This window comes from Ciconia boyciana, chromosome 4, assembly GCF_034638445.1.
Source record: "Ciconia boyciana chromosome 4, ASM3463844v1, whole genome shotgun sequence".
NCBI classification, from domain to species: domain Eukaryota; kingdom Metazoa; phylum Chordata; class Aves; order Ciconiiformes; family Ciconiidae; genus Ciconia; species Ciconia boyciana.
This window is the reverse complement of record NC_132937.1, coordinates 45,377,361-45,396,143: the sequence shown is the minus strand read 5'-3', so window position 1 is coordinate 45,396,143 and position 18,783 is coordinate 45,377,361. Positions and strand designations below refer to the sequence as shown.

The 18,783-nt window shown below is 38.0% G+C and overlaps 1 protein-coding gene across 3 annotated transcripts in view; it reads left to right on the top strand.

The window, feature by feature from the left end:
- FCHO2 (FCH and mu domain containing endocytic adaptor 2) overlaps positions 1-12,555 on the top strand; it is a 97,415-nt gene extending 84,860 nt beyond the window's left edge. For all 3 annotated transcript variants that reach the window (XM_072858947.1, XM_072858946.1, XM_072858948.1), the window contains 5 exons: positions 2,076-2,208; positions 4,931-5,130; positions 7,305-7,369; positions 9,872-10,036; positions 10,275-12,555. In XM_072858947.1, the coding sequence (XP_072715048.1) occupies positions 2,076-2,208; positions 4,931-5,130; positions 7,305-7,369; positions 9,872-10,036; positions 10,275-10,297 (586 nt within the window). In that variant the 3' untranslated portion in view covers positions 10,298-12,555. The remainder of the gene's footprint in view (positions 1-2,075; positions 2,209-4,930; positions 5,131-7,304; positions 7,370-9,871; positions 10,037-10,274) is intronic.
- Positions 12,556-18,783: the final 6,228 nt, after the last annotated feature.

Below are 18,783 nucleotides of genomic sequence, written 5' to 3'. Positions count from 1 at the left end.
CTTGTTGATTTGCTTATACAGAATTTAATTTCCTGAATTAATCTTGCTCAGGTCAGTTCTCTCCACTGCCACCATTAAAAATCTCAATGATTACTGGACTTGAAACTTGTGCTGAGTATAACAGCAGCCATTAAAAATAGTTTGTAAATGTAGCTGTGTTTTTACATGCATTTTGTAAATGATTTCTTTATACAGTAGTAACAATGGTAAGATTAAATGATGAAACAGTAGCCTTAAATGGAAAACAAGTAGTAGGAGCTACACTTAATCTCATTTGTCACTTACTAGTGTATTTTTAAGCTGTATCATTTCTACTGTAGATCAGATCTGTTACATAACTGTATCTCTCAGGTGTGTAGCAGCATGCTTGGGAGAATTCTTAAGAAAAAAGGCTGCTGATTGAGTAGGATAAGTGTTGAAACCACAGCATTTGGAGATCTTCAAAAAACAGAACTATTATAAAAGCTGTAAATATTCAGCAGAGATCTGTTTCAGCTGAGCAGTTTCTACTTAATTAATTTGAGAAATTATTTGAAAAAGAGTTATGCTTTTAGATGCTACATTTTTTAAATTACTGAAATAAAGAATCACACCATATGCATCCATTCTTCTGTATTTAATTTAATTTTGATAATTCATACTTAATGTAATGATTCATACAAAATTAAATGTAATAGTTTTTTTGACATGACAGTTTATAACTGAAATGTTAGCAGAGCTGTATCTGACAGAGTGAATTATACTGAAGAAGTATATTTTGCAAAAAAGTGAAAATGTCTAGTCTTCTTGTCTGAGTGCTGTAATACTTCACCTCTAATTAGAAAGGATGCATGTCGTGGATATTTACGAAGTTAAACCCATACGGTAATAATTTGACTTTTCATCATATACTGCAAAGGGTATCATTTGCTTGGTATTTATAGACATTAAAGTTTTTAATGGGAGTGATATTTGTAGTGACGTCAGAATTTCTGATTTGAATTGCACTTGGTTGTGGAGCAGCAGAAAGATTTTACTACTAGTTTCATTTATTTAAATTGTGGAAAGCCTCTGTAGTGATAAGTAAGTGTTTACCTATATGTTTTACTGAAAATGGAAATGTCATTAACCACAACAGTGTATTGAGAACCAAATTCTAAGTAAATTGGACATACTACTGGTATGCAAGTCACTGTTTTAGGACATTCAACCCACTGCAGTCATATTTACTGTGTTCCAGGTGTTCATTGTCAGCTTTCACTCTGCAGGCACACTCTGCACTCCTCCTTAGGCATGGGTGCAGTTCCTCACTGTATCCGCAGACATTAAGTGATTTGAATTTTGTTTTTGAATCAGTTTTCGTAAAAGCTTCACCCTTATTCAAAATAAACCTGATGCAACCAGAGCTGAAAATATTATTGATCTGCAGAAGACCATGCTCCAGTAGCTCCCAAACAGCATTTTGCTTCTGCAGTCATGTGTGCTCTTACCTACATATAAGAAGTGATATAATAAATTGTTACTAAGATTCAATTGCAACTATAAGTATCTGAGAAACAATTGTTTATAATAATTTGAAAATCACGTTTAATTGAAAACACTTTGAAAGCTTACACTCTCTACAAATATATGAAAATATGGTAGCACATACAACACCTATCTTAATTCACTGCATTAGTGAAGCTGTGTCATAACCAAAGCTAATTATGATTTTAGGATTTATTCCAAATTGGATAACGTTCCTTTTCAAATACCACTTTCATTCCCACCTCCCACACATCCTTATGGCACCTAATTGCATTAAAATTGAGTTTTATTAAATGTAAAATCCACATTCAGCATTAACTCCATCTTGTGATGCAGATCATCAGTGGCTGAAACTCACTGCTCCACAACCTGGAAGGAGAATTTTTACCAGATACAACAAGCAGTTGTTTGTCTTAATATTTAGGAAGGTACAATTATGTGTTATAAATCATTAGAACAAATTCTTGCTTGAAATAGTGAAGAAGAGGAACGATCTAATCTTAATTTTTAGACATCCAAAATAATAAAACTCAGTATTGCCTTCTGACTCCTACCTTTTTTCGTTCCAGTGATCAATCACAAAATGACTCCAGTACTAAGGATTTTTGGATGAACATGCAAGCTATAACTGTCTACCTCAAGAAATTATCAGAGCAGAATCCATCTGCATCCTATTATAATGTGGATGTTTTAAAGTATCAGGTAAACACTTTGAAATTTTTAAGGAACTCTGGCAGATTTGATATCTACACAGAAATTAAAAGAATTGTTCTTTGCCTGCTAGCATGAAGATGAACTGTTGTCTCTCATCTAGACCAGTTCTGGGTATGTCACTGTTTAGAATGCATAGGCTCTGCCCAGGCTTAGTGCATTCCTAGTATGCTTCCTGTCATTCCCTTGGATTCATGACCTGTTTCAGCTTGCTCACACTTCACTCCAATTCATGTGTGCAGGCTTCAAACACTGCTTCTTTAGGTGTTTGTTAGCAAAGCCAAATTTTCCTTAGGGGTTTTGTTGGAGGTTTGTTTGAGTTTGTAGTTGTACTGTCTTTGATTTTGTAATTGCATAACTTTTGGATGCTGTAGCTGATGAACTGTAATATATGAGAATGTATGACATTCTCACCTCTCACAGTATAATGGAATATCTCATCCTGGAAACGATTTACAGGCACATGAAAGACAAGAAGGTCATGAGGAGTAGTCAGCATGGATTTACCAAGGGAAAGTCATGCTTGACCAACTTGATAAACTTCTATGATGAAATGACTGGCCTGGTGGATGAGGGGAGAGCAGTGGATATTGTCTACTTAGACTTCAGGAAGGCTTTCGACACTGTCTCCCATAGCATCCTCATGGAGAAGCTGATGAAGTACAGGCTGGATGAGCAGACACTGAGGTGGCTTGAAAACTGGCTGAACAGCCAGGCCCAGAGGGTGATGGTCAGTGGCATGAAGTCTAGTTGAAGGCCAGTAACTAGGAGTATACCCCAGGGGACAATACTGAGTTTATAGTCCTGTTCAACATCTTCATTAATGATCTGGATGATGGGGCAGGGTGTACCCTCAGCAAGTTTGCTGATGACACCGAACTGGGAGGACCCTCTGGATATACCAGAGGGTCATTCTGCCCTCCAGAGGGACCTCGACAGGCTGGAGAAATGGGCTGACAGGAATCTCAAGAAGCTCAACAAGGAGAAGTGCACCTGGGGAGGAACAACCCCATGCATTGATATATGCTGGGGTCCTCCCAGCTGGAAATCAGCTTGGCAGAAAAGGACCTGGAGGTTCTGGGGGACACCATGTTGAACATGAGCCAACAATGTGCCCTTGCTGCAAAGGCAGCAGATGGTCTCCTGGGCTGCATTAGGCAAAGTATTGCTAGTAGGTCAAGGGAGGTGATCCTTCCCCTCTACTCAGCACTGGTGAGGCCACACCTGGAGTACTGTGTCCAGTTCTGGGTTGTCCATTGCAAAAGAGACATGGACATACTGGAGAGAGTCCAGGAAAGGGCCACAAAGATGATGAAGGGTCTGAACATCTCTCCTGTGAGGAACAGCTGAGAGAGCTGGGACTGTTCAGCCTGAAGAAGGGAAGGCTCAGGGAGGATCTTAGCAAAGTATACAAATACCTGAAGGGAGGGTGTAAAGAGGATGGAGCCAGGCTCTTTCCAGTGATGCCCAGTGACAGGACCACAGGAGGTTCCCTTTGAACATCAGGAAACACTTTTTCCCTGTGAGGTTGACTGAGCAGTGGAACAGGTTGCCCAGAGGCGTGGTGGAGTCTCCCTCCTTGGAGATATTCAAAAGCCATCTGGTCATGGTCCTGGGCAGCTGGCTCGAGGTGGCCCTGCTTGAGCAGGGGAGTTGGACCAGATGACCTCCAGAGGTCTCTTCCAACCTCAACCACTCTGTGAATCTGTGAGAAAATGTTCTGGCTATCAATAAAAAATCTTCATGAAAATTCAAGACAGACTCACCTCAGAGGGAGAACAGGGATTTGCTAGGCCTGCATTGAAGTGGTTGAACATTGGAGACAACTGTCTACATCAGAAAAACAAAAGGACCTGTCAGTCCAGCTATTAATACCATTGTAGTTTCCACATCCCACATAAACTATATTCCACAATATAGTTTAAAAACTTGGCATACTGAATCTATAAAAAGCATGTTAGGTACACAGAATTCCTATGAAAGATGGAAGGAACAAAACATGTCTTTGGATTGCAGAAATGAGTACCATGGAAGAATGATATCTATTTAAGATCTTTACTGTTGGGGAAAAATGAGGCATTGGCATGCGGAAGCCCTGGCAGATAGAAAAGGTTCTGGGCTGACAAGGAAAGGCAAGAGGGGGCACCAGGACATAGAAGGTTCCTCAAGTAGACTAGGAAGGTGGCAGAGATGCAGCAGGGCAGTAGCACAAGCTCAGCTGCAGACGCAGCAGCATCCAGCCCTCCTGCAGCAGAGAAATAATGCTTTGAATAGGTAAGAGGTGTTTTGCTTGCTGCCTGTCCTGTAATGACAGGTATTGCCCTCTGCTGCTGGCTGCTTGGGCAGTTGAATTGGTATGGCACACAACTGCTAAGAATGAACTCATTTTGCCGCAAGCATGCTTCTTGTGTGAGGCAGAACACAAGACTAAAACAAAACTATTTTGACTTATAAAAGCCAGAACAGGAAGAAGCCTCATGGGCCAGAGGCAGTTTAAACCTTTTCTTTAATTATTCTAATTTAAAATTAAAAGTACAGAAATTACTTCAGGCTGCAACAGTCTTCAGAATTCTCCAATTAAGGACACAGAGGTCAATCGTTCTCTTGATCTTTTGTCAGGATTTAGAGTTATATTCATTACCATCATTCCCTAATTCTGCCCAAAAGGGGAATGTTTTAATTAAGCCACTTTCAATGGTTTATTCTTTTACAGGTATCTTCAAATGGCATCCAGTCCACTCCCTTGAATCTTGCAACTTACTGGAAATGTAATGCTAGCACTACTGATGTGAGAGTGGATTATAAATACAATCCAGAGTCTATGAATGTGCCTAGTATGCTGTCTAATGTCCAGGTTGTGGTACCAGTAGATGGAGGAGTAACAAACATGCAGTCACTTCCACCTGCTAAATGGTAATATTAATACTTTTTTAAATTATTTCAGATTCATGTCAGTGTATTCATTAGTGTCACAGACAGTCTGAAAAATTTCACTGGAAGAAACAGCTAATTTTTTTGTCTTGATAAAATGTGTAGTATCGGATGTTTAGGACATTTTCTGGTCTGAACGGATCATGTGCAGCCAATTCACTTAAACTAAAATGAGACAATATGCACCCTTTCCAACTGTGTAATAATACAAGCCTTCATGAAATTTCCAATATTTGCTTTCTTTTGGCCAACAGACAGGATAGGCATTTTTAATACAGTAATTTGAAACGAAAATCTCTTAATGGTTAAAAAACATTTTGTATGTGTGTGTGTATATATGTATCGATATACATGGATTATATAAAGAGTAGAAGAAATGCAGTTCCTGCATTTTCTGATTGTGGAAAAGGATTTCTTGATTGTGCTAGCTTAAAAATTAGCTTCTAATTGAAATGGTTTTAAAACAAACCTCAGTAACTGAGGAGCTCTTCATAAGCCAGGTAGCACTATCTCTCACTTCAAGCATCATGCAGATTATTGTCTGACTAACAGCTACCTGCCACCACCTTCTAAGCCTGCATTTACAGTAGCACTTGAAAGTGAGACACAAATCTCAAGTAATTATGTTTCTACAAGTTTGTGAAAACAAGCAGAGGGTAGTGGGACTAGGCAGAGCATCCCTGGAGCAAAAGGTGAGCAGAATTCAACGACTGCACCTGTGGTTTGGCAGCACGTAGGTACTTGCCCAGCTGTAATGTAATTCCTGGACTGTTTATTTCCAAGAGGGTCTTTTTAATGTGAAGAGGGAAAAAAATACCAAGTTGAAGGAAGTTAGGCTTCATTAACCTTGTTACTTATAGATCAGCTTACCTTATAAAGCAAGGTTCAGAAGATAAATAAACCTGATGCATTTATCAGATGTTTTCTGATGTTTCTGGAGGCAATACATTTAAATGTGTTAATTGGACAAAATAGTAATACAGTGCCATTTTAAGCAGAAAAAATCCAGGCAAGACTGAATATTTCTTGACTTGGTATTTCAAGGGAGCAATACTTTTAACCAAGTCACCTTAAGCTTATTCTGAGCAAGGGCAGGTTCGTATCCTGCCTGAATAACATGACTAGAACGTGTGGTGAAGCCAGTCTCCCAGCCCAGGCTTCTTCCACAAGCCCCTCCTCTGTAACAAAGCCTGAGTGAGAGCAAGAACACCCACCCAGAACACCTAGTGTTAGCTAGGAAGACTGAAATCTTAGTGACAGTTTCATTACAGATTCATCAGATTAAGGGACTTGAGCCCAGATTCTCTCTCTTTCACTTAGGCAACTACCGAAGTCCAGAATTTTGAGCCTGGAAAGCTGACCAAAAAAAAAAAAAAACCCAGTCATGTCCCAGGCAGCTCTAGTATTTGTGTTGTGCTACCTGTTTGGTCTAGTGGATTGGGTGGTGGGTTTTTGTTTTTTAAAAAATCAATGTTTTATAACTTGACTTCCTGCAAGTAACCGCTACCATCTGTGCTACTTGTGTAAGCTTTCACTCCTGCTATACCAATGCCAAAAGCAATTTCAAACCTATCAGGACTTCATGCTGCTCACAGCTTTAAATTGTCGACATCCCTTTGGTGGAACTGCTGCATAGTGGTCCAGGAGTTAAAATGCCCTGTTAGCTGAGAGACTCTGGTGCCTGGTGTCCTACCCTGCATCTACGCTGACTAGTTTTACTAGAATGGAAATGGAATAAAATTCATGCTGCCAGGAGTCTCACATAGGGGAGAGCAATCAACATTGCTCCCCCTCATACCATTGTCATGAAGCATGAAGACATAGCTTTCAAACTGCTTCCAGGGTGTTTGGCCTGTCCTTACCCTTTGAGACTACTGAGGGGTTTGAGTCGGGGAGCCATAGCTGCGGCATAGGACAGTGTTAACTGTATAAAAAGGTGGCGTGTTCTTCTGAGCTCTGCTGCTCTGGGTCAGTGCAGACACACGCTTCACTTTTTCTGTTTGCTTTGTACAGTTTTTCACAAACTTACCTTAAAATGATCAAGTGTTTTTATAAACCTCTGTTTAGAGATGTCTGCAACATACCAGTGTAAATCTAGGGAATTAATATGCTAGATTAAAACTGCTGCTTATAACTAACCTACCATTCTCTTACAGGAATGCAGACCAGATGAAAGCATATTGGAAAATATCTAGCATTTCGGAGAAGTCTGAGAATGGAGGCAAGTTGCACTCTTTTGTTTTGTTTTCTTGTACAGAAAAACTGTAACAGTAAAAAGGTAATCATTTTAGCCTCTACACCTTCATGCCTGTTTACTTGTCTTCTCATTCTGTATCCTGTTTACCACTTCACCTTCTTCTCAATTAATTTCCTCCTGAAAGATTCCATTAACAGTGAGATGTCAAAATATAAATTTATTAATTAGCTGTAAAAGGAAAAATAGTGAAGCCCCTTGAAAGCAGTTAGTAGCTCTAAAACAGAGTTTAGACTGGATAGGAAATTATTACATCAATGCTATTTGGAAATAAGCAGTTATTCAAAGGAAAATATGTTTAATATCTGTGTCTTTCCACACACTGCCAATTGAAATAAAGTAGAGGTAAGTGGAAGAACTGGGGGGAAGGAAAAAAAAAAAGATCCAGAAGTCCTGTGCTGAGATAGACTCAACAATAGATGATTCCTGACCAGCACTTTGAGGGTCTTTGTTTTGACCATATACAACTCCAGGAAAAAAATGAAGCTCTGCGTATCTGCTCAGAGTGGTAACTTATATAGCATTTTGTAAGGTACCAATAGTTGTTCTCTGCCCCGCTGCCTTTCCCTGAGGTCCAGTTGATGTCACAGCCCTTGAAGGTGCAACGTTTTTCTGAAGCAGAAAAAGAGGAGCCAAAGGAAGGCATCTCATCCTCGAAGCCTCTGTGGAGAAATGAACTCATGGTGTAAAGGAAAGGCCTGTACCCCCATTAAGAATTTAGTGAAGGGTATTATGAAAGCATAGATTTGCTTGTAAATACGACTTGTTTCATATAGAAACCACAAGCCTGGAAAGGGAAGACCTCTACTATTCCCACAAAGGCTGCAAAGTTGTGGTCATCATTCAAACAAAATCAGAGAGAATTTTATGTGACAGAGGTTGTTGTTGTAGTCTGGTGTACTTTGTCATTCACTGACCTCACAGTTCTTTGCCATCTGTCTTCTATTATGATTACATAGGGATAGCCCTTCCCCCCCACCCCCACCCTTTTCCTAACTGTGGAGCTTCTTTTAAAAGAAAAAATCATACTAAACCACAAATGCAGCCAGATGAAGAGCTACTGTACACTTGCAGAGCATCATAAAATGGGCTGCCAGCAATGCGGATTGCATCTTGTGTGTGTTCAGCAGACTTGCACATATCCCACTGCTTCTGCTATATTCCCTTCTCTTCCCACCATCTTTCTTCCCCTTTTCTTTGAGTATAAAAACATAGTACTCACAAGTCAGTGTTTAAGAGGAAGTAATACTATGTTGGTCTTACAGAAACAAAGCGAGAAGTTGTACAAACATTGTTAATATTAGGACAAACGTCTTGAAGTCGTCTTTATTCTGGTGTATAGGGTGGTAAAATGTTTTGAGATTTTTATGCTCCAACACATTATGTGAGCTGTCAATTGCAGACAGAGATGAAACACAGAACAAATCTTCAAAGCACTTGAGTATATGAGTTTCCATACTTACAGTGGAAAGAAGTTCCAATTTACTCAAACTATGACAGACCTACTGAAGAACTTAAATGGACCTTAAGCCAAATTTATCAAGAAGAAGCCATTGCATAAAACAATTTAATTCATTAATTCCCACTTTTACCCCAGTCACATTTCAGTTACTAATTTTCCTCATCATTTAGCAGTTCATATTGACTAGGAATAGCAAGTTGTTTTAAAGAAGTGAAAATACTTGACTTTCATTATTCCACTATTATTTAAATCTCATTTTTCCCAGCATATTTTGCAAGAACAAGAAAAGACTTAAGAACTAGAAAAAGAGACTAGTAACAATGTTGTGGGTTTTTTAAAATGCCTTGCATTGACTACAGAAATGTACTTAAAGTAATTTTGAATTACTACTGCTTTATAATAGCATCGAAGTGATGACACTTCACCACTGTCTCTGAAAAATCAACTGAAATTTGTGGGGAAAAGTATTTAATCAGACCTTGGCTTTATTAGAAAAATAAGAATTTCCTTCCTCTGGGTACATTACTGTATAGCTGCATTTCTTCCAACGGTTTTGTTCATGTACATTCATCCAGACAGATCATACCAACATTTAAATATTCTGATGTACTTTCAAATCTGCTAATGAAAAATACTACGTATGAGGTAGGTGGTATTAAGTGCTTACGGACCAGCAAGCATAAATGATCATTATAGGGTCCAATCAGATATTTAAAGTATCTATATACTTTAACATAGAGAGTACCTAATCTCTTATGAGATCACCGTGCTGTCTGATAACACATTCTGTATAATCTTGCAGAAATGTGTATTGTTTCTCTTTAAATCATTGTCTTAAACAGCATATTGGAAAAAACAGACTTGTACTCTCATCTCTTTTGAAAATTGATGTAGGACTGCTGCTAGGAATAGATCTCAAAGGTCACGTTAGTTTCACTTCTTACTACTAAAAATTCGGGGAGATCATCTTGTCCTTGCAAAGCTTTTCAGTTTTGTTATTTTTATAGGTTCTGGATCCCTCAGGGCAAAATTTGAACTTTCAGAAGGACCCAGTAAACCAGCAACACTTGCAGTGCAATTCATTAGTGAAGGAAGCACCCTTTCAGGAGTAGATGTAGAGCTCGTAGGCACTGGCTACCGGCTTTCCCTCCTTAAGAAGAGATTTGCCACTGGTAAGACACTGACATGCTTATAGGTTCAAATTAATATTTATGTATTCTATAGTGTTAAATTATAAAATATGAAACTGTTAAATAAGTGATGCATAAAGAGTTGCTTTTCATTAAAACATGGCTGAAAACTGTTTCACAGGTTTTTTGTTTTTCCATAGTTACTCAGGCTGCTCCCAGGAAAATACTGACAAAATCTGTTCTATCTACTGACTGCAAAAAACCTACCTTTATTTTTCAGGACGATATATGGCAGACTGCTGATGTACCTGTGAAGGTCATTGGATCAAAGGAGTGCAAGAAGCTCACTCTGCCGTCTCTACTTTTCAAACACTATTTTAACATGCATTAATTTTTTCAAAATGTTGACCTACTTTGAGGCTGAACTACAAAACAGAAAATGCACTTTTAAAAGTCATTTTGCAAACTTTTTATTACTTTATAATAGCACTGAAGTTAACTTCAACACTGTCTGTAAATGATCAACTGCAATATTAGGGAAAATTTGTTGAAATTCTAGTAAATTTATATAGAGGAAGTCAAAATAGTAATCCATAGTTGTAATGAAAGTATGAAATTGTATGTTATACTGTAAACATTAAACCTAAAAATGTAGGAGAGTAAGAAATATTTGAGCTTTCCATAAGTAATATTCATTTTTCAGATTCTTTAATTGCCAGTTTTTAAAGAAAGCAGAGGCAAAGTCTCATGTAGTTCTTATATCCACTCATGCCAGAAAACCAGCTGAGTTAGAGATGTATAAAAGAAATGTAACTTGATGCCCATGTATCATATATTATTAACATGTAAGTTGTTTTATATAGGGGTTTTTTCCTAAGTGCAATGTGTTACAAAATTGCAAAAGACAGCAGAGATTTACTTCTGCAGTTAGTAAATTTTATGGGCGTTGTGATTGTTTGAATTAATGCTGTAGATTTAATTTATTTTTATATGAATTGCATAACATTTGTGCCTTTTAAAAAAGCCTGTGCCTACCCAATTTGTTATTCATATGCCTCACTTCCTTTTTCAAAGTTTGGCTCTTCATCAAGAAAGCATGGTGTTTGTATAATACACACAACTTTATGAAAATTCCTTTGACTGGGATTTATATAGAAGGCAGATTTGCAAAAACTGGAGATTGTTTTAAAAGAGATTTAAAATACTGGATTACTTCCTCATGGGGTAATTGCAATAAATGTAGCTGTAGTAAAGGGAGATGCATCAGGACTTTGAAACTTTTGAGATAGTAACTTTAATGTCACCAAAGATGAGAATCCTGAAAAATCACCGAAGATGGTAAAAGCAAACTTTTAAAAGCAAACAGCATTCCCCTTCACTTTGACTGCAAGTCTTTGGACTTTGAGTGCTTTTGGGGTTGTGTGATGTGAATGTAAACATAGTACTTTGGGAGAAATAGCATTTTAGAAGGGTATTTCATGGCAGCAGGATGACAAGTACTGCGATTTTTATTAATTTTTTCTATAACCACGAATTTTAATATTTGCATTGTCATCTAATCTGCTTGCCACAGCCTAAGCACAGGGAAGTGACACATTAGTAACATTTTTTTAAAGCAAGTCACTAATTTAGAAAATCTTCTATGTATTTTTATTATCAAGTATTTTTTCAATGCCAAAATCAAAAGTATTGGGGCAAAATAATTCAATAACCTGCATGTGGGAATTTCATATGACCATTTTGAATACCAATATCTATTTCAAATTCTCTATTAAAACAATAAAACATGCTTGAACTAATTCATGCAAAACAGTAATGAATTGGACTGCTGAAGCTTTAAAATAAATTAAGCTTTGTAGAAGCTACATACATTCTAATGTATACTACACACTTTTGCAGACGAGAGTTCCATTCTTAGCACTAAGCACATACTGTACTGTAGATTTGATTGGAAGAGTATATTTGGCTCTTAATTTGCTAATCTTATTGAATGGTAAATTTCTAACTCATAAAATGGTACAGTCTTTTTACTGGAATCTTAATTGTAATCTGCTTTGCAATCAAACTGTATTTAACACGACAATACTTTATTAATGAAAACCCAAAACTGTACTGCTATTTTTAATCAAGTATTACTTTCATTTCTAAGTTAAATGAAGTAGTTATGTTTCAGCACTTTTAAACTAGCCTTCATTCAGGTGATTATACATACATTTGCATTGGGTGCAGGTTACAATTTTGAAGCCATACAAGTTTATAGAGACTTTTTGTAAAGAAATTCAAAAACAATGTAAAAAGTACATGTAGCTATCTGATAAAAAACACATATGTAGCAAGCTGGTTCTTGCTTGTGTATACAGCAATATCCGTTGTAGCTGCCTCCTAAGAAAATTAATTTGTAAACACAACTCTAAAGGATCTGAATTTTTATGAATTGTTACTACGTCAGACTGTAAATTAGAGCATACAAGTTTATCGTACAAAAACTGTAAATACAATTTTTCATAAAATGTAAATTTTAAAAAAATTTGCACCCATAATAAACATGTAATATATAATTTAAATGCTGATTTATATTGCCTATACTTTTGCTTAGTCCCACAGAGCTTCTAAGCAATAAGATAATCGAACAAAACCATGCCTGTATTGAACATTTTAAAAGTGTTAATTGATTTTTAAGTGATAAGGGATAGAGATAATATACAAACTCTTATATCTTTAAAAAACACCACAGAGAAGGTGGGTGGAAAGATGACTTCTGTAGAGAGCTGCATCTTTACTAAACTGGAATGCCTGAGATGTCTCCATGGCTTATGCCTTTACTAAATTGATATGCTTAACTAATAACCTAGATTAGGCAAAACTGCAGATATGTTTATGAGAAAAATCTCGACTTCATAGACATGAGCTGCTCTCTGTAAATACTGCTATCAAATGCTGTACATTCCCTAACTTCCTTAATACGCCAGTATTTTGTTGAGTGCACAGGAAAAAAATCAGTGGCAAGATTAAAGTAATTCTTTCTGATTTCTTATGTTCCACCAGTCCAAAAAAGTAGAAAATTTATGTACTGCTTCAGCAGTCTGAGAATAGTCCTTCTAAGCTGCAAGCACAGAAACAAAAGTTGAAACTGAACAAATGCATTTGAATCTGTTTCTTTCCTACTGAGCCCACAGCCTGTATAAGTTTAGTAAGTAATGACTTATTAAATTGAGTTTCTCAGCTGGCTGAATATCATTGCAATAAGTACCATTCTTGTCATGCTGGAAAGCAATAGTCCAAGGGCTTGATTCTTATCTTCTGCTAGAAGGCACGAGTGAAGAACGCAAGTGCCCAACAGTCAGACCGAATGGTCCATCTAGCCCAGGAGTCTGTCTTTGACAATGGCCAGAGAACAGACTGGCACGGAGAGCTCACAAGCCATTTCCTTTCCACTCCCCCAGCGTCCTCAGTTATTAGTTAGGGATGTAAAAGGGTACAAAGCTGCTCAGTTCTTCTAGTATTCATTGAACTTAAAGTGTCAAAGATCACTGCTCTGGTACTTCTGTTAACATTTGACTTTTGTTATTGTAAGCCGGTGCCCACATACTACTAGCAACTACTACAAACTGGATTTATACTGCTCAAGCAGGTTTGTGATTATCTAAGTACATGATCAGGTAGTTTTTCAGGGATAAATGACTACCTCTACCACTGCCAAATAATATTTATGTAGGGTATTTGAAGGAGCTAAGATATTTGATTATCAACTGGAACAGCGTGGGAGTTACAAGTGTGGTGGGTTCTGCTATCTAATTAGAGAGGAAGGCCTTGCATCATGCCAAAAAGGATTACATTTCAAGTCTTGTGTGTTTGAGAAGCTTAAGATAGGCATCTTAATGTCTGTGTACCTTTTGTTTTCTTGGAATTGCTAGATAATTGGTTTCCATTTCAGTTGTCAGGAAAGGGCAATTTTACTTTAGAGCATGCAATAAAAAAACTCAGGAATTCTTCCAAGGATAGAGTAAGCTAAAAACAGTTCAACGTACTAAAGCAGCAAATAACATATTTACTGTGTGATGCCCTTGATTGGACTGATTACCAGGCCTCTTAATTGAAAACTTAAATGTTTATCTTCAACTCTGCATATTATTACACTACTGAGTATTCATTCTCAACTCAGTTTGACCTCCATGTTTACTGACATGTTGATTTTTAAGTTCTCCCTTAGTTCATTCAATAACCACTAGAAAACATACAGTCTTTATAGAATAAAATAATCTTAGAAACACGAGGCCTCTTCTGGGTTACTTCTTAAACATTTAATACTCAAATTCTGCATTTTCTGTAGCTGCTTTCACTTCCTTTGGAATCCATTCTTTCTGTTTTTAAATCTGGGATGGCTATTTTAATTATTATAACCTAAAGTATGATTTTGTTTGCCATTGTCCCAGCTGTGTTTCTTTTAAAAGGCCTTGTTCTGTACCGTAGCTTCTTTTTTTCTTTTCTTTTCTTTATAAAACTCAGCTGTTTATTTTTTAAAAAATAAGTTAATAAATTCTGCCAATTTCACCATTCTGATTACAATTCAACTTTTCCTCTTAGCATCACCTAATGTGCCTTCTTGAAGTTCTCATTTCCCAAGTCATGTTTTCTGCTCCAGGAAGTTAGTGGTAACGTGTTCAGCAATGACTCAATTCTTTCTTCATTGTGCTTAAATGCAGCAGCCCATTTTTACAATAATTGCTGATTCTTCCCTCCAGATGTCCCCTCCTGCTTTGTAGTTAGATAAACTCCGTATATAGTATTCACAGCCTTCCCTTCCATTTCCCACTACTGTCACTGGTAGGTTATACAAATAGCCATCACTAATACAGAAATATTAAAGCTGTCCCAGTGTTAGTATTGATAAGATATTGCATCCAGGCAAGATGCACCAATACAACTTGGGAAGGAAAAAAAAAAAAAAAACAAACCACAACAACCCAAGCTCAAAAACTCTTATTTACCTTCTGCTTGTATTGCACTCTACTTCTCTGGAGCCTTAGACAACTATGTATTCTGGCAGAGAACCAAAGTCCAAACAGACACAACTTTCAGCCCCTGACTAAGCACCTGACCTCATTCTTGAACACAAGTTTCTCCTCCACATGTCAGAATCCCTCAGCCTCTGTGTATGAGTCCCTTCTTGCTTCTGAGCAGTTCCTATACTGACAACACACAGCAAGTACTTGAGTACGTGAGTACAGGAGGACTGTCACAGTCTGTGATCTGCCATCTCTGCAGCTGACATCTCTCCAAAGTCTCACCAGTCTGTTCCCATGTACGGGACAAATGCTGCTGCAGTTTTTCTCCTGCTGAAATCACATTTCCATGTTCTGAGTCACTTGATAACAAACAGTAGGACGTCTGCTTCTAGTGAGAAGACAGAATACATTGTTTTATTTAAGGTCTAAAATGCAGAAGATTGCTTGATTTAAGAATTGCATCTTGTACATCTAGAAACTCAGCCTCAGACAAACACACTGTTACTCTGGCATAACTTCTATAGGTAATATAGAGCAAACTACACTCACAGGAGAGAGATTAAGGAAATTGGAAAAACAAATGTGGGCTCCAGTGTTTAGATTAAGAGGGAGAGTATGTATTTGACACAACTTTCCCATGAAGGAGTTGAAAATGTAAAAAAACCCAAGCTATTCTCTTGGTGTTTTGCAAGATATTTGAGGAGACCCTCAACCTTCTCAAAACTGAATTTGTATCTTTAATACTGTGGGAGACCATGCAGGACATCTTCCCTTGCAAGAATTGCTGCTCTGCCCATGTAGCTATGAGCTAGAACTCGGCATTACTGCACTCAGTGCTGACTGAGTGTGGGGAGCACAGTTCACCTAAGCATCTGCCTTTGCTTGCAGGCAACAAGAAGTGTCCTAGAGGGAGAAGTGGGGAACCTGTACCCCCATTTCCCCGAGCTATGACCTTTCCAGATTGCTCAAGGTGGCAGCACTTTTGCCAGCTGATCCCCAAGAGACGCCACAAAAACACACAGTAGAATTCAGAGGTTTTTGGCAAATAGCATTTTCTAGCCTTTCCTCCAAGGGATCACCCGGCTTAAAACAGTCCTACAATAACCTGGGTTTGGTCAAAAAGAGTGAAACCACAATTTGTGTTTCAGGAAGCAGTTTGTCCACTGTGTAGGCAGCAACACTGCAGCCTCCTGCTTTTCACGCTACCAATGGTTAGGAAAAGCCAACAGTTGTCTCAAGTTGAAAAGCTGCTTTCAAAAAAATGTTGCATCTTTCCTAAAGTGCTGACTGTTATCTTGACACCAGTTTTTAAGCAAAAATTGTGCTGAGTTTTACCCTTAAAGAGTTATTCCCAGCCCAGGGGAACATAGACTCAGCTATACATCCTATTCAGGTCATCAGTAAAGGTAAGTGTGCATTTATACCAACACACAGCAGGAGCAGTAGTACCCAGAAGACACGTTCACTACTTCAACTACTCACAACAGTCTACAAGCCATTATTTTAGCACCTGGAGCGAATATTAAGACCTGCTCCTATGTCCAGCAGCACCAGTAGCCTACTATGTCCTCTTCACAGAAGATGTAAAGTATTCACAGCATACTGTGCCATATACAACAGTCTGAACACAAGCCAGATTTCTGCATCAACCTGTAAAAGTTAACTGGTAACATTTGGAATCTCCTGCTACTATATTCGAACCCCCGTTGTCTCTTCTATTGTTTTTTTCTGGAATTAACAAAACAGTAGAATATTTTTAAGAACTTGGTTACTGTTCACAGTGAACAACAGTATCTGCCATCACCCATCTATCCAGTCCAAAGATGGCTTATTCAACTGCATTAAAATTCTTGTTAACTCTCTTCTGCACACTTTCCTTTAGTTAAAAGGTCTTCTATTTTCTTAGACTTTTTAAAGTATTCTGTACTTGCCATCTCCACCATGAATGATTAGCAAAGCCTTCTTCACCTCTCTCCCAGCAAGGTAGGTTTTTTTATTGTTATTGCTGCCATTAGTTATATTTAAAGACACACATGAATTGTATGTTGACAATGTATACGCAACCAGATCTAACCAGATGTTTGCAAATAACGATTGAAATGAATGTTAGACCACGTCAGGTGCGTCTTTCAGTGTTCTCTCCAGACTTCACTGGCTCTACAGAGAATACTCTCAGCATCTTGTATGTACACCACTGTCGTCTCTGTAATCCAACTATGGTAATTGTAGCAATCAGGTCAAGGCGAGGAATATGTTAAAAATAATGTGAGAGTATTTCTGTAGTGAATAAAGTGATGCCATCCTTCCAGAATAAAGCACACTGCACCAAGATTCAAGACCTCCTTACCGTAGTCAAGATGTACTTTTAAATCAGAAACACACAGGGCTCCTGGTAAGGACCGTATTGGAACTACTTACAGTCTGCTCATACTTTGACTTAGAGAGATACTGTTAGCATTCGAGTGATCTGCTGTCAGCCATATCTAATCTTGGAGACTCCCTTTGGCCTGTCACTTTCTTGAGTTAAGAAGTTCTGTGCTCTGATAATTTTGTACAGCACCTGTTTTCCTCTAGGAGAGTCCTAAACTCTGCAGAAGCTCCCACGCTTACTGGCTGTGAGCAGATTATGGGCAATTGATTTATAGTGCCCCAAACAGAGCTCAAAACTGGAGGTTTGAGCAGAGAGGTTGTGGAAAGAAATAAACATAAATGAAATGCTCTCTGATGCCGTCGCCAAACGAAGAATTGTAAACTATACCTCATCTTAAGGTGCCTGGCTGGACTGCACAACCAAATATTAGTGACAACCAAGTCACCATTACTTGATTGCATTTGTTGTTTATAATCAGGTTCAAATAGTATCGGCAGGTGGTATTCAAGAGGTCAACTTTTAGATTTTATAGATGCTCATAAAGCAATAATCCTATGATTGAGATGCCTACACTAATTAAAACCAAAAAAACTGGCTTAGGCTACAGCTTCATGATGAGCCAACTGAACAGTTCAATATTGCCAAAAGACATAGGCCATGCTCTACATCTTCACCCACCACACCTTGTACCAGCTCTGGCATGTATCAGTCATATCTGTTTATGAGACAACTCACCAACCAGACATACATCGAACCTAGAAAAAAAAAAAAAAAGAAGAAAACATTTATGCTAAGTTAAGCCAACTGAACCAGCTTGCAGCAGCATCTGGCAAACACCGGGCACAGGAATTCCCAACCTAAGAGCAGAGAAGGGGTAGGGAATGAGATCTCCCCCTTTTGGCAGCAACACATCATCAGCTCAGCTCAGCTGTTCACTAAATCACAGCCAGAGAGGGGAAGTAAAAGCAGCTGGCTCCAATGACATAATGGAAGACTTCTCTTAATAGTGGCTATAAACCCTAAAGTCATAAACTGCAAGAGATTGATAAGAAAAGCAAATAAACACAGGGGGTAGGAAAGTCCATGTAGATAGTTTAACTGAGGGTGATAGAAAGGAGTTTGTTCCCAAAAACAACAAAAATGTTTAACTTCCACTGTGTTACTGGACCTGTACTAGCTGGAAGTGCCAGGATCAGTAAGAACACAAAACAGGGAGAAAGAAAAGTGTTTGATAAATATTTTGCCACATTTCTTAAAGGATATCTAGATTATGTAGTCACATGGTGAAAATACTTTGCAATCCAACAGTATCTAAGGAGAGATGTTAACACATCATCTACTAAAGCTAAATATTTTTAAACCAGCAGATCAGATAAACAACATCCAAGAATTTAGGAAGTTGAATAAGCCAT